Source organism: Grampus griseus, assembly GCF_964374135.1.
Source record: "Grampus griseus genome assembly, chromosome: 15".
Taxonomy (NCBI): Eukaryota; Metazoa; Chordata; class Mammalia; order Artiodactyla; family Delphinidae; genus Grampus; species Grampus griseus.
This window is the reverse complement of record NC_139009.1, coordinates 19878158-19894320: the sequence shown is the minus strand read 5'-3', so window position 1 is coordinate 19894320 and position 16163 is coordinate 19878158. Positions and strand designations below refer to the sequence as shown.

Below are 16163 nucleotides of genomic sequence, written 5' to 3'. Positions count from 1 at the left end.
TACACTTGTGTTCTGGCAGAAGCATGGCCCAGTCTAGGTAAACAGCTTTGGGCTCCTCACTGGGCCTGGCAGAAGGATCCACACCGTGTGCGTGCAGAATCATAATTCAAGTCCCATCACACCGCGCAGTCTCATCTTTGAGATGTCACCAGTTCCTCCTGCCTCTGCTCCAGCTGCGAGTACTTCAGATATCCCCCTGGATGGCTCTGCTATGGAGGCTGGCAGGCGGGAAGCTCAGCTCCAGTTCTGCTCAACACTCAACAGTTGGTTGCTAGGAAGCCAGACTCTAAAACCAAGGCATCTCCGAGTTGGGAGTTTTCAGGTGACCCACAGAAGGTAGAGAACTGATCCTCTGCCCCAAGGCCATTAACAGGCTTCTGGGGGCTGGGGGTGGGGGTGTGTGAGCAGCCTCAAGGCAGGTATTTGGACAGGGCAGGAAGTTAAACCTGGGTAGTGGCTTGGAGCTTTGAAGTATGACCTTTCCACTTAGCAGCACTAGGTAGGTGTGAATTATGTTGAAACATCAGTGGGAATTGAGGGTTCTTGTAGTTGAGGGGCTGGTGAGGGTTTTTCAGAAGGGAATGAGGGCCACTCCACCAGCTGCCTCTGAGGAACAAGTGGGCCGTGTACACACAGCGTTTCTGAAGTCCTCTCCTGCCCGCGGGCACATACATTGTGCCAGTCGGTCCCCACGGCCCTCTGAAAGAACACAATTGACGCCCAGAATTCCACCTGCACTACTCTTCAGTGGTCTAGCATTTATTTCACTAGCCCTTGAGGATTCACTGAGTGATTGGCAAGGAAACCCAACGTCTCAGCATCCCAGTTTCTGTGCTCTACTTCCTGACTCCCCTTCCCTCAGCACTGAGGCAGCCTGCTTGGGATGAGCAGCAGCCCGGCTTCGCTCCTCTTAAGATAGAAAAACAGAGGAGATAAGTATCTCGGTAAGGCAGACGAAAAGGCTGATAACCCCTGGGCCTGACGCTAGGAGGATTAGTGTGCTTCTGGTAGGTGAGACGGGGACGAGCACGGGGGCTGGGTGGTCGGACACGACAGCCAACCTGCTCTGGCTGCTGGCAGATCACCGTGCTCGAGATACAGGGCGCAAAGACCTGCTTTGAAGCAGGTGAACAGGTGCGAGAGGACTGAACTCCAGGAGGAAAAAAGCAGGTTTTCCCAAGCCATCGTGCTTTCTCTTTCCTCCCCATCCCACCTGTGCCAGTGACAGAAAGCCAGGAAGGGACACCATGTGTTTGCCAGGGTCAGGTGATGGGGCAGGAGACCGATGGGAGTGATGGAAGGCCACTTGCCTCAAGAATCAGGGAGCAGCTGCCCTCAATCCACCTGCTCTTGCACAGAGTCTTCGTGGACTGGACCCAACAGGCAGGATGCAGGTCTAGTTGCAGTGAGCTCGCGTCAGAAGCCAGTGCACTGGAGACGTGGGGGAGCATCTGCCTCCCTAACTAGATAAGCAGGTCGAGAGCAGAGCTGGGCTCTTCCAAAGCCATCACCCAAGAACCAGAGCCCACAGGTGGAGCCTCTCAGGTGTGGTGGCACAGGCTTGTACTTGATACACCTGTGTTCAGGGCCAGGGGCCCAACACACAGTGGAGCAGAGGGGAAAGGAGGGCATCCCCGAGATACAGAAATAGGCACCCCGACTCTGGGGCAGCTAGGCCAAAAGCCCACAGAGCACAAAGGAGAGAGGGCACTTGGGGACTCTGTGCTTAGATCATGGACCATCTTCCCTTGTCTCCAGCCTGCACCTACAAGCTATGAAGTACGAGCTATCAGCGGAGCTCTGCAGCGGGACGGAGGGGGCTGTTAGGTCACCATGAAGGCCCGCTTTTGAACCCCCGTGGGAATCGCAGCAATGTGTCACCAGGCCCGGGTGTGCACCGGCGCCTCCAGCCCCTTCCCCGCGTACTCTGCACACTGAAAGGCAAGATGCATGCGGGGCTCTGGCCCAGAGGACCCCGTTTCCAGGTGTGTCTCCCCTGGATTCACTCTCCGCGGCTGCTTAGCAGCCTCAGCCTTGGCATAGGTTCTTCCTGCAGGCAGGCCCCGCCTCTGGGGGTGCCGTCACCCTGCAGACCCAGGGCTGGTCCCCCGGGGCCTCCGGGCCAAAATTCCAGTTGTGCAGCCCCGAGCGGGAAAGTCAGATCTTGGGCCGCCAGCCTTTGATGAACTGCATGATCTTCTTGACCTGCAGCTTGGTGAGGTGAAAGTCATCTGCCAAGATGTCCTCACTGAGCTGCACGAAGATGCTGCCGTCAATGCGCTCTCGGGCAAAGAAGCTCACCACGTCCTCCGAGAGCCCGATGAAACGCAGGCTTCGCGAGACCTCCTCCAGGGAGAGTGCAGACAGGTCAGCGGGGGGCTGCCAGGAGGAGGCATCCCGGCCGCCCCAGCCTGTGGCCCCATCCCGGGGACTGGCCGGAGGCCCTTCCAGGCGCCCCTGGGTGAGAAGGAGTCGTGCTCTGCCTGCTTCGGGCCCCTGCAGGGCCACGGGGGACAGGGGGGCAGGGACGTGCCGCAGCACCAAACCTTCAGGCTCAAAGGCCTTGGGGGGTCCAAGTGGCAGAAGGCCAGGCCCAGGCCCAGGAGCCCTCACAGCTCTGGGCTCCTGACAGCGCAGCAGCTCCGGCTCTGGAGAACTGCCCCGGCCCAGCTCAAAGGGATCAGAGGGCTCCAGGGCAGGTGTCTGCCGCTCAGAGGAAGAGGAGGAGGAGGTGGGACAGCAGGAGGAGGCAGCCGCGGAACAGGCCTGGCCTGGAGGGCCCGGGCCCGGGGAATGAGCGGGGCTGGAGGTAGCCAGGGGACCTGAGCTGGCTGTGGGCCCAGAAGAGGAGGCAGCTGAAGGGCCTGGGGGGTAGGCAGGTCCGGAAAAGGGGTTCAGAGCTCCAAGGGGAGCGAAGCGTTTCTGGGGGTGGGAGGGCTTGAATGGAGGCGGGCAGCTGTGGTAGGTCTTGACCGGGGTGTCGGCCCCCCAGAGAGAAGCAGCTCCACTGCTCAGGGGCTCTACAAGGGCCCGGGAGGCCTGGCTGGGCTGCGTAGTCGAGGGCAGGGGTCCCGGGCGTGGGCGGCTGGGGGACTCGCCCACCTTGCAGTCTCCCCAGGTGCATGGGTAGCAATAGAGGGAGTAGGTATCCGGTGACGGAGAGCCACTGCCACTGCGGGAGCCCGCCCTGTGGGCAAAGAGACAGACACAGATGGAAGGGTAAGCACAGCAAGAGGAAAACGCGACAGGGCCACACACACGACACAGCGAACCACTGCTCCACCAGGTCCCAGAGGCCGCTGCTCCGATCTCAGCAGCGCTGGCCCGCGCCCCAGCCCCCGAGGCCTGCGGCCCTCGGAGATTGCCCAATTCTTTCTCCCGGCACCCCCCTCCCCAGGAAAAATTAAACTAAACTGAATTACATAGAAAATTTTCAATAGCAAGGAGCACTCCACCCCGTGGCAGAGCCCACTCTGGAGGGAGACAGAGCAACACTCCCAACCGACTGTCATCCTTTAGGAGAGGAGCGAACTGAAGCAGGAAGCCCGGACCCCAGAGCCCCCTCCCTCAGGTGCTGCTCAGAACCTCTGAACCCCGGTCCTGAAGTCTTCCTCTTCCTCAGCACTGGCTCCCCTCCCCACCCTCCCCTGCTTCAATCCACCTGAGGAGGCCCAGGACCAAGAGAAGGAAGTGGCTCACCCATCCTGGAGGCCAGAGGAGTAGTAGGAGAGGCTGGAGCTGGGGGAGTGGACAGGCTGCAGCTTGGGGAAGCGTGGGGGCACCGGGGGACTGCCCGAGAGCCGGCCATTGGCACTGCCACCTCGGGGGGGCACAGGAGGGGCATTGAGCAGGCGGCATTCCTCCTTCACCTGCAAGCACAGGGCCATGACGCCACCCCCGGTCCCCAGGCAGCTGGGCCAGGGCGGCGTCTGGCACTGACACTGCCCCACTTTGCCAAGAGCCTGCCTTGCCTTACACCCCAGCTCCTCACCCACCCACCCACCCCTTCTCGTCTCTCCAGCCCGTTTCGCTCATCGAGAGCCGACAACACACACACTGTCTCCCGTGGCCTTGGAAATCCACCTTGAATGTAAGAAAAAATAGAGAAGTAGATAAACAATCAGTTAAGTAGACATATTCCCTCCTCAGGGAAAAGGAGAGAAATAAGAAGAAAAACGTGTAGTGAGGAGAAGAAAGGGAAGGAAAAGTACCTGCCATCTGGCTCCCTGCCTCACGGGTCAGACACTCAAAAGTGGACTACATGGGATGCTCGTAGGTGTTGTCCATAGTCTGTGGACAAGCTCGGTTGGAAAATTCTGTGTTAAACACAGATAAACGGGCTTCCTTCGTGCAGAACTTCTCAGAGCCTTTATTATACCAATACTCTGCGGCTCCAAAGTGAGGAGGGGGAAGGCTGGGCATCACAGACTACATTTTCTAAACTTACGTCACCATAGAACCTTCTTTACACTGGACAACTTAAAGGACTCCTTGTTCTCTGGAACCTTCTGGGTAACACTGTTCTAGGCTCATCCCCAATTCTCTGAGGCTGGCGACCTGCTGGCATCTTCGTCCCCACAACTCCCCTGCCACCGTCCCTGGTATCCCTTCCTACAAATGCTCCTGCGTTTCCTTCCTCCTTGTTTTCTCCCCTTTCCCCACCTCGGCCCACCCTCTGTCACACACTCTGGGGGGCTGGAGACCGAGATGCCAAGGCTGGGGCCCAGGAGAACGAGCTTTTCAAACCCAAACCCTGACCCCTGCCTGGCCACCTCCCTGGAGGATGGGGCCCACAGAGCTCAGAGCCCGGCCTCCCCCCCTCCTCGCCTCCACCGCGTCCACTCACCGCCTCGGATTTGGGAGGCACTGGAGGCGGGGCCGCCTCGGGCTCCAGGTGGGGCGGCCCGGTGGCCCCGAAGGAGATGAGGTCGGGCCCCGGGAGCGGCCGGGTCCTGCCCTCGGCGAAGCCTTCAGCCGCCTGGTGCGTCCACAGCTCCTCGTAGGGGATCTCGGCGGGTGGCGCTGCGGGCTCGGGCGCGCCGGCCCAGTCGGGACTCACGTACTCCTCCTGGTCGCCGTCGCCGGGCGGGCCGGGGCCGGAGGCGGGGGCGCGGGCGGGCCGGAGGGCGCGCGGGGGCGCGGGCAGGCAGAGGCGCGCGCGGCGCGGGCTGGCGCAGTCTTCGGCCAGCTCGGCGGGCGCTTCGCGCACGGCGGTCGAGTACTCGTCGGGGTCGAAGCGCTCGCGGCAGTAGGAGGCGCTGTCGCGCACCAGGCGCTCGACACGCGGGTCCCCGGCCAGCAGGCCCTGCGGTAGCGCGAAGCGGGGCGTGTCGGTGAGCAGCAGGAAGTGCAGCGGCGCCGGGCCCTCGCGGCGCAGCGCCAGCCCCAGCACCACCGTCTTGGAGATGATGCTGACCAGCTTGTAGCAGTGGCCCTCCCGCACCGGGTGTAGGTCGTAGGGGTTGCGCGGCGGCCGGCTGGGCACCAGCACGTTCACCGGGAGCCGCACGCGCTCGATGATGGCGCGCACCGTGTGCTCGCCCTCCTGCATCTGCAGCTCCAGCGGGCTGCGCGTGCTGAAGCGGCCCTGGCACTGGAAGGGCAGGCTCAGGCTCTCATTGGTGCGGTGGTTCATGCAGATGAGGCAGGGCATCTTGCCTTTGATGGGCCTGGCGCCCCCGCTGCCACCCGCGGCCCCCGTGCCCCCCGGGCCGCCGCCGCCGCCCACCCCGGCCAGCGCCCCGGCCCGGCCCAGCTTGCGCAGCAGGGTGGTGAAGCGTGAGCGCTCCTTGGTGGTCTTGGCGCACAGGATCTCCGCCTGGCCCATGAGAGTGAGCTCGTCGCCGGCGTGCAGCGTGAAGTTGTACACCTCGCTGTCCTCGCTGAACTCGCCTGACACCACCTGGGGATCCCAGAAACGGCAGGAGGCCTTAGCCAGGGCCCCAGGAAAGCCACCGGGACGGGACCCAGGAGGACAGCGCTCCTCTTGGGCCTTTCCCAGGGCTAAGACCAGATCAAGAGCAGTTGACTGAGGACATTCCATCCTGGAGGGGCCACGTGGTGGCTGTGCAGCCTTCAGTGAGTTACCTCTCGGGGACCTTAGTTACTTTTACTTGCAAGAATTGCTGTAAGAATTAAATAGACTATATGTACAATGAAATACTTCGAAAATACTCAGTATATGGCAACTTTTGTTATCATTTTTTACAATTAGGGCGATAACCATCCTCCACCTATTCAACAAGACTACTCTGAGGAGAAATGAATTGATGGATAAGCAGAGGGTTTATAAACAGGCAAGAACCACCTGTACGTAAGTGGGGGACCGTGTGCACTATGTGCCCCACAGCTATACTACCACCACCAGTGGCTGAGAGGATGGCTGCCCTGAAAGACTTCCCAGTCAGGCCGTGACCCTCCACACACACTTCCTGCTTCCCACCTTTTGCAGGAAGCTCCAGGAAGTTCATACACCTAGCCAGAGGCTTTCAAGGGGCTGTCAGAAGCCACACTGTGACACTTATACCTCTTAGAGCTCAAAGGCCTCCCTCCAGCCAGGGTCAGGCTTGCCCCTGAGGATAATGGAAACCTGGGGGCACCATGCCTGGTGCAGAAAGGACTAACCTTGACACTGAAGGTGATGGCTTCCATCACAAATATGCGATCGGGGAAGACGCTGGCCACCTCCTCCACGCTGCTGAAGTACCTCACTGGCTCCCGAACATCCCGGGCCTGCTCCAGGAGCTTGAACTTCCCTGCACAGGAAGGAATGTAGGCTGCTGCTAGGGTGGGCCTGCTGCTGGGAGCCTAGCCTGCATCCGGAGAGGCCCCACTGTCCCCGCTTCTTGTTCCCCTCATCTCAGCCAGCCTCTCTGGAACTCAGGTGGTCAGAAGGGCAGGTTTGCACTAGTGGAAGGAGCTGGTCAGCTGATTCAAGCCTCAGCTGGGAGGTGAGCACAGATTCCTAGCAACTAGAGCCCAGCCCTCACCCAGTGGACAGCTTGTGGGTGTGTGATAAGGCTAGCAGCCGCCTGCCCAGAGAAACCCAAGTGCAAACTGGCACCCAAACACTTGGACACAGTGCTATCCTCGGACCAAGCGTTAGTGTGGCATTGGGGGTGCTGATTCGTAGCTTGGTCCCAGCCCCACTCTGATTTGCTATGACCCTAGACAAATCCCTTCCCTTCTCTGGGGCTTGAGTCCTCAGCTGAGGAGGCTGGAGCAGATGCTCTTGGGCCCCACCTGGATCTGGCATTCTACGTGTCTGCGGTGGATTGCTAACCCACACTGATGCAATGGGCAGACGAGGGGCCCAGCCCCAGTCTTTGGAGATCCAGGGAGAGCAACTCTGACTCCTAATCTGTTCCCAAGTCCTCCTCTGATCCAATCTCCAGCCCCACTGTCCCAGAGGCCTCCAATCTGAGCCCAGCAAAGCCTCCTCCCTCGAATGAGGTCTTCCCAACCTGCAGTCCAGGGCTATGTTTTGGCTGGCTCAGCAGATGCCCCCAGCAGACACAGACTTTAAAGAATGATGATAATCCGTAAAGCTGACACCCCTCTGTGTAAACTGTCTAACCTCACTGGCCACACATCTTTTATGTGCCCACCTATGTGAGCACAAAGACAGGCTGTGAACCATGCTGGCATCTGGACTGATGGCCTCTTCTTAGCCCTTACACAAAAGGAAGAGAGTCTTGTACAAGCTGAGAGAAGACAAGGTGGCTCTAGCTTCTGTAATGTCTCTGGTGGCTGCTGCAGTCATAGTCCATTCATTTATTCATTCCACAAACATTTGCGGAGCACCCACTATGTGCCAGACACTAGCCTTGCCCCGACAGGGGGTGCACATCTGGGTAAGATAGTCTGCCCACAAGGAAATCCAGATATAGTGTGTGATGGCAGGATGTGACAAATGCTACACCAGACTCATGACAAAAGAGTGAGAAGACCGCTGAGTTGGGGGAAATCTACCTGGCAGTCTGAGGGCATCATAAGAATGCAAAGAGTTTTACAGAATGGACATTCCACATGGAAGAAATAGCATGAGCAAAGACACAGAGTCACGGAAGCAGACTGCCTGCCCAAAGTGGTGAGTGCCTGGAGGGTAGGACTTGGGGGCGGGGGGTGATGACAGGGGTGAAGCAGACAGCAACGGGGTTATGAAAGGCTCTGAATGCCATATGGTAGGACTTTATTCCGTAAGAATGAAACCCCCTGGAGTGTTCTGAGCAAGGGAAGACCAAGATCAAAATTTTACTCTATAAAGATAACAGGGACACCATTCAGGTAAATAACTCAGTAACGAGTTCTGGAAAAGAGCCAGGGCAGCAACTGAGGGAATAACAAAAATGAGCAGACCAAGAGGTACTTTCAAGGTAGGGAGCCTCCTCAGACTGTGGTGAGGAACTCATCAGACTGATGAGTAGGTGGTGGAGGAAGGGACTCGGGTCACCAGCCTGGTCAGAAATGGAGACGGCAGAGCTGTTAACCAAAACTGAGACCCTGGAAGGAACGAGTTGTGGAGCACCGGCCAGACTGGGGAGGCCAAGTGAGGCCCTGCAGGGGGTGTTCCTGGGGCAGGCGAGCGTGTGGGTGCAGCGCTTGAGGATGCCTAGTCAGAAGTAACAGACAGAAGGTCACCAGCCCACAGGAAGCAGCGTCAGCTGTGGGGCAGGCAAGATAGCTCAGGAAAGAGGAAGAACAGAGGATCTTGACCCTTTGGGGACCCTCTTCCCAGAGAAATCCCACAGTGTAACCCTAGCAGGAACACACAAAAAAGCATTTTGTATATAGTACAGGGGGGCGGTTCTTGAAGGCCCCAAAGCCCACCAGAAACCGGGATTGAGACACGCACTCCCTAAGGCAGAGTATGAAGAGCAGAGGGCCAGCGGCAGAGCCTGCAGCATCAACACCTATGAGCAGGAAAAGTGACAACCCACAAAGAGAGGGGGAAATGCCCAGGAGAAAGCTGGAGGGAACAGACCCCACGTCCCATCCTCCATCCTTCCCCAACCACTCTGAGACCCTGGTAGGAAGAGGCCTCGGATGAGCCACAGCCCTCGAGGGCAGCAGGGATAAGCTGGGGAGGGGACCTAGCAAGGAACAGTGATCTGCAGGTCAGGAAGCAGGAGTCACAGGTCTGCTACCATCCAAGAAAAGTAGCCCCCATCCCTCACCCAGTCGCCTCCCCAATACCCACACACAAACCCCCCAACTCCAAGCAGCCAGGCAGAGAGAAGTGCCCACTGCCCGCTGTAGGGAGAGCTGGAGCCAAGTCAGGGCTAGAGCCGGGGGGTGGGGAGGATGTGGCAAAGAAGATCGATGTAACCATGGTAGCCGGCACCACCCCCTCCGCCGCAGCCTGAGCCCAGCACCGGTCATCGCTGCCGGGAGGAAGGAAGGTAGACCTCCCGGGAGTGATGCTCTGGCCCCTGGAAGCCTTTTCCTCCCTCTGCAGCCCCACTGGGGGCAGCTTCCTCTCCTGCCTCCCCCTACAAAAGACCCGAGGTCCCCTGCGGCTCTAGGGACCTGCCGCACCTTGGCCTGCCCCTCCTCCCTGTCCGTGAGTCCCAGAGCACGTTTACGCAGCCCCGACCGTCCCTTCCAGCCTGAAGCAGGGTCTTGTTTCTCACCCCTCCCTGCCAGCACCTGACCCATAACAGACGCTCCATAAAGAATGGTGGGTAAATGCACAGACCTGGGAGTCGGACAGACCTGGCTGAATCCCAGCTCTGCCACCTACCACCTGTGTGGCCTTGAGCAAATTATTTAATCCCCATGGGCTTCTGTTTTCCCACCTGTAAAGTGGAAGCATACTACTTGGCTCAAGGGACGCATCTGCCCGGTGCTCCGCAGCGTCCGCGGCCCGCGCGGGGAGAGGCACCGCGCAGAGGGCAAGGCGGGGAGCGGGCGGGGTTGGGTGGGGGGTCGTCCCGGAGGAGTCCGGTCTCCCCGCCTCCCCGGGCGGTGGGCCTTGGCCTGGAGCCCGGCTCTCCAGCAGCGGCCCCCACGCCACTCGCTGCAGGGCATCGCCCTGAGCCCTCCTCCCCTCTCCCTCCACCGCTTCCCGCGGCTCTCTCAGCGGTCTGCCCCGCCCGCCTGCCCGCGCAATTATTAATTCATTAGGAGGAACCAGCTCGGAGCTGTGCACTCAGAGCTTCCTCATTAACCCGCCGGCGGCCCAGCCCCTCCCCCTCCTAGGGGGGGGGCCTCGGCCACCCAGCCCCCATCCAGGCGGGGCCCGAGCGGCCCACCGGAAAGATGGAGCTGGGGATGCGACACCTCGGCAGGCCAGCTGTCACCCGCCTTACACAAGGGCACTGAAAGAGATGGGGGGAAAGGGCCAGGAGCCCCGTGAACGCAGAGTTCCCCAGGAGGCTCTGTACCTTGGTTTCCCGGATTTTTAATGACACAACCGAAATGGCACAGTAAGTCACATTTCTGTCAGTGAAGGCTTTTTCCAATCTTTGCTTTTTTTTTTTTGCATCGAACCTGTGCCCCCAGCAGTGCAAGTGCCGAGTCTTCACCACTGGACCGCCAGAGAAGTCCCCCAATCTTTGCTTTTTTTATCGAAGACCTGGGACCTCTCCCTGGACCAAGGCCAGATACCCAGGCTGGGAAGTTTCTAGCTTGGGCAGGCCTCCCCAAGGGCTCCAGGCCAGGTCAGAAAGACACTTGAGACAGTTTCCTCATGTTTAAAATGGGCTGTGCTACAGGAGTACAAGGTGCACAGGGCGCTGTAAAGAGCAGAAGCCCCGTAAAGGGTTTAGTCCTGTCCCACTGACTCCGGGGAGACCCAGGCAGCGCCAGAAGGGGAACAGCATACCTGTGAGGAAGGGACTGTGAGCCTTCCCAGCTCAAAGTATTCCAACCTTTGTTGGGGGGTGGGCAGCAGATAAACACAGAACTGGGCTAACTACTAACTCCTGGAGCTTGATAAAACTTCCTCACAGGGTTGCTGTGAGGATGCAATGACAACAACGCTCTGCCCAGTGTCTGAAACGCAGCATGTGTTTAATGTGCAGGAGCTGTGGGATCCTGGGCTCACATGGGGGCATCTCTGGGATGGGGCCACCAGACTCACATCCCTCCCACACAGGGGACAACAACCCTGCATTCCTGATGTGGCAGCAAGCAAGAGCCCAGGAGTCAAGATACCTGGGTGCTAGCCCTTGCTCTGCTGCTTACTAGCTGTGTGACCCTGGGCAAGTCACTTCCCTTCTTAGGCCCTCTGTTTCATTGTGTGTAAAACGAAAGGGCTGTACTTTCTTTTTTCAGCAGCAGAATCCTTTCTTCAAACAAAATCTTTAGGACATCAGCATCATACATATAACAGATAAAAGTAGAAATTCACTGCAGAATCTTATTTAAAAGCCTAAAATTTTAACATTCACTTAAGTCAATCAGTGAAAACAATAAGTTTAACACAAAAATTGGGAAAAACAGGATTAGAGCAGGCAGATGCAGCCACATAATCAGCCTGAGCATCCCTTTGTTTTTGAAGTCTTTTGGTTGCACAGTACTGAGAGGATCCTAGCAGGAGATACTCTCTTTGAGGGTCTGTGCAAAAAGTGTTAATGAGGCAGAGGTACCACCTGTATGTAATGGCACACACTGAAGGTCTCTAGTCAGGGTTAAGGTTTGATCTGTAGCAGTTTGAGGGTGTGGGTACTTTTTTTTTAACATGAGTTTCAAATCTATTTTAAAACAAAATGGGAATCAAAGGTTTGCAACCAGAAACCCAGGGCTCCACAAAACAGTATGGAAACCACTGAGCCCTAACTCTAACCCTAACCCTAATCACCACCCTGCCAGCCATGACCTCGCTCACCCCTGTGGCTCTAAGGGAAAGCCAGTCACCAAGTTTCCTCCAAGACCTCCCCACCCCTACCCCCCTGCCTACACCTCCCACCGGCTCTGTGCCATCTGTCCCTGGCTGGGCACACCTGGGTACTGCAGGGGGATGTCAATCTTGGGCCCGATGACATAGTGACCCTCCTCCAGGGTGTGGGCTGTCACCGTTGTCCACTGGCGGCAGGAGTGAATGAGCAGGATGTCTCGCTCACTGACGCCCTCGGCATACTCCCCTGAGAGGGGAAAGGAGGATAGAGGAGGAAGGACAGAAAAGAGAACATTAGGAGGGGCAGAAAGAATAGGCAGGGTGACCTCCTACCTCCTCACCGAGACTCCACCGGGGACAGCTCCCCACGATCCCTGTCCAGATCAGCAGCGCTCAAGGGACAGGCAGGCTGCCAACTGTGACCTCGGGGCTGAATCAGGCCCCCTCTCTCAGGGCTCAGGCTCCCGATGGGGCCCCAGCAACCGGCCCAGCCTCCGTCCTGCATTCATCATTCGATTGGACTGCCTGCCGTCCCAGGCCCTGTGCGGGAGCCAGGGGCTCCCAGCGGATGAGCCCAGCCTCTGCCCTCCAGGAGCCCTTAGGCCCAGGAGGAGGTGGGAAGAGATGTGAACAGAGAATACAGGCCAAGTTTGAGGCGCTGAATGGAGGCTGTGCGAGTTCTCACAGAAGGGGCAGTAAACTGGCTGAGGGGGAGTGTGGGGCAGGAGGGAGGATGAGACAGTGCTGAGCAGCAGACACTTGAGCTGGGCCTCAGAACCACCTGAACTGAGACCAGCAGAATTCTCAGCCCCCGAGTCGGCTCCTAGGCCAGGAAAGGAGGGCCTTGGTGGGGCACAGAGAGGGCCGAGAAGGGGCCGTCCATGTGAACCCCAGAGCTATGTGGGTCACTCGGGTCAGGAGAACGGCAGGGCTTACAGGAGCTGACTCCTGGCTCTCTTTGGGCTCTCTTTTCACCCACTGCCACAGACAGTCTCCTGCGCACAAGGGACCTCAAAGGAGAGAGGAGACAGTCTCAGATACCCGCTGATCCCACCTCAGAGAAGCTGCTTCTTGGCTCGCCCTCCCTCAGGCCTTCACCCCCCGTCTTTGGAACACAGTGATGAAGGCCAGAGGAAAGGGGTGGGTTTAGAAGAGTGATGGGGGCTAGTCCTGGGGGAAGCCATCGGGAGGGGCCTGGGCCCCAGAGGCTCCAACCCCAGCACCAGTTTCCAGGAGAGCAGAAGGGCTGGCCCAGCTTCCAGGAGGCCTTTGAGCCGTCTCCTGGTTGCAGCTGGTGAGTAGGGTGGGGGTGAGGGATGCCTCCTTCCCAGCCCCCTCAGACGCAACTTAATATCTGCCACCCAACCAAATGGGAAATGGTTTACTCTGATGGCTGGGGACTCCCTGAAGTGTGTGCACTTGGTCAGGGGAGGGGAGGATGTGTTCAGGACCTGCAGGAAGGGCCTGGCTTCCACCCTGTGTATGGGGGGGGGGGGTGAGCCTTTCTCCTCAATTCCTCACCTGAGGCAGAGGAGGCTTTCCTACTCTGTAACCTCCTCTTAGAGCTCTCCTACGCCCCAGGCTGCCCTTCCTAGGGATGCAGGCCACAGTCACACAGGACACACACCAGCAACCATGGGTCATGGTCACCAGTAGCTGAGCCAGCACAGCCCCCTGGGCCACAGTGATAGGGGCTTATCACCCCAATGACACAACTCAGTCCCATGGTCCCACTAAGGGGCCCCTCCCAAATACACAGCACACAGAGACCTTCAAGACGTACTTTTGATCACATTTTCACACTCACAGTTTTGATCACATAAGGTGACCACAGCCATAGCCACCACTGTCACAGACAGACACCAGGCAACTGGGCCATCACACCAGTTGCTCATTCCCTCATTCATTTACTCCTTCCATAATCTTTGTTAGGCAGGATGCCCTACCTCAAGGAGCCTGCAGCCCAGCAGAAGGACAATAAACTGACCATTACAACGGGTTACAGTAGGAGACAAGCAAGGGTGCCAGAGGTGTCAAGGGAGCCCAAAGGAGGCCTGCCAGATTGAGGAGCTCAAAAAGGACCCCCCCCCGGGGGGGGAGATACCAAAGAGAATGTGTGGGAAGTGGCCAGGCACAACCTAGGGTCAGCATATTCCATTCACACGCAGACACACACAGCCTTGCTGTTGACATGGGCAGTCTCGGCATCACACGCCGATGATCCAGGAAACAAGACGCTGGACTGCCAGGCAACCCTGCCCGACGGCCCAGGCATAGATGCTCTCACCGAGCCCGCTCCTGGGACACGGTGACGCTCACTGTGCCCACTCCTCGCCGCCGCGGGTCGGAGGAGTGGCTGCTGGCCCCGCGGAGGGGAGAGGAGAGGAGCCTGTGGCCGCGGGCTCCATTAGCATTCAGGGAAGCAAGTGTGCCAACGCGGGCCAAACCCCTATTCTTCTCACACACAAAACCCCCGGCCTGGCTGCCAGCCCCGGCTCCTGCCCCTCCCCCAGCCAAGCAGCCCCTCTTCCCCCAAACGGTCCACTTGCTCGGCGCAGCCTCCGGGCGCCCCTCTCGGGCCCGCAAGCATCAGCAGTGCAGCCTGGGCCCCCGGGCCCCAAGGAGAAGTGGGGCAAGATGTGGGGAGGTCCGGGGGCTCGGGGACCCGCCCGGCGGAAGGACTCGCTCACTCAGGCCCAGAGGTAGTCTGCCGGCCCCCGGGGACCGGAGGCTGCTCCCCAGGCCGCGAAAGGAGGGTGCGAGAAGGGTCCCAAGAGGGACAGAGCGGGGCTGGGGGGCGGCGGCGGTGGGAAGACAGAGTCCGAGGCCCAAGGGATACGGGAGGATCGAGGTGAGAGGCCGGAGACAAAAGGATGGAGGGGGGCGCGGCCCGGGCGGGGGTCTGAGGGCGGCGAGGGAAGGGGGTACACCGACGGGGCGGACTTGGCGGCTCCGCCGCGCTCCCGGCTCCAGCTGGGCCGGAGAACTCTGTCCTGGGCCCGGCCCCAGTCCCTGTCCCAGGTTTCTGTCCCTGTGCCCGTCCGTGGGGCCCAGAAGGAGGCGGCCCCTCGGTTCGTGGGCCCCGGCTCTCCTGGGAGGCGCTCCGGGAGCAGCGCGGGGCCCGCGCCGAGTAGCGGGAGGGCAGGAGCCGCATCCTCACGGCCCCGCGGGAGTCCCCGAAGGCCCCGTGGCCCCCCAGTCGCCCTTCCCAACACCCCCGGTACCTGGCCCGAGGCAGGCAAGCGTGGGCAAGCGGCAGCGGCTGACGATGAGGTCGAGCGGGAAGGCGCCCATGCTCCAGCGCAGGCCCGCCAGCCCGGCCGCCAACTTCTCCATGGCATGGGCGTCCCGCGGGCCGCCGTCCCGGGGCCCCGACGGCCAGTCCCGCGCGGCCCGGGCTTCCGCGCCCGCCGCCACCTCCTGGGGCCGCCGCGGCGCTCCCCGCCTGGCGGCCCGGCCGGTGCTGCGGGCGTCACGTGGCCGGCCTCCCAGCGGGGCGCCGGCCCCCGCCCCCCGCCCCTCGCCCCACCCCCCGGCCCGCGCCCGCATACGCCGCCAAGGCCCGCCTCTACGCCCGCCCGGCTCGCCCGCCCCATCCCCGAGCGTCCAGGTGACAGCCGGGGACCGAGACCCCCGGCGGGCGCCAGGAGGGAAAACGTGGACGCGAAGCGGCATCACCGGGGTCGGTGGTGGGGGTCGGCCTCCCCTTCCCCGCCGAGCGTGTTCGTATCCCCCTTTCCTCGCCCGCTGGTGCCCCGGCCTCCGGGAATCGCCTCCGGTCCCGCTCGGGGTCCTGCTTCACTTCCAAAGCTTCTGCCGCCGCGATCCCAGCAGCTGTTGCTGCCTCTAGGACGTATATCACCTCCAGCTTCACGCATCCTGGCGAGGCCGCCTAATTAACCCCATTTTACTGATGAGCAAACATACTCAGAGAGGTCAAGTAGCAGCTTGATTTGAAGCTAGGTTTAACTGCAAATCCCACTGCCTTCCCAGCTTGTCGCCGAAGCCTAATACCGCCCCCTCCGCCCCCACTTTCCAAGTTCCCGGCGCCTTCTTACCGATTGCCACCAGTCTGTGAGCCAGATAGCTCCAGCATAGACATAGGCTGGTGCTGAAAGGGCTCCATGGACTCTCGTCCTCAGCCTCGGTACCCCAGAGAGATTCCCCCCTCAACACACACACACAAACGCTCTCTTCGGAGGTGACTGACATCCCACATCAGGTGACCTGAACCCCAAGAGAAACGGCACCAGACAAGATGAACACAACTTCTCAGAGGAAGAGACATTTCAGATCACTGTTCAATCTCCATCTTTTGCAGAGG

General features: G+C 59.9%; 1 protein-coding gene across 1 annotated transcript; it reads right to left on the bottom strand.

Moving 5' to 3' along the window:
• Positions 1 to 2157: 2157 nt before the first annotated feature.
• GAREM2 (GRB2 associated regulator of MAPK1 subtype 2) lies at positions 2158 to 15175 on the bottom strand (the record flags this gene model as incomplete). The annotated part of the gene is made up of 6 exons (XM_082672573.1): positions 2158 to 3187; positions 3700 to 3869; positions 4847 to 5902; positions 6625 to 6755; positions 11946 to 12086; positions 15064 to 15175. 6 exons carry the CDS (start codon positions 15173 to 15175, stop codon positions 2158 to 2160), a joined length of 2640 nt encoding a protein of 879 aa, XP_082528699.1.
• Between the last annotated feature and the right edge of the window lie 988 nt (positions 15176 to 16163).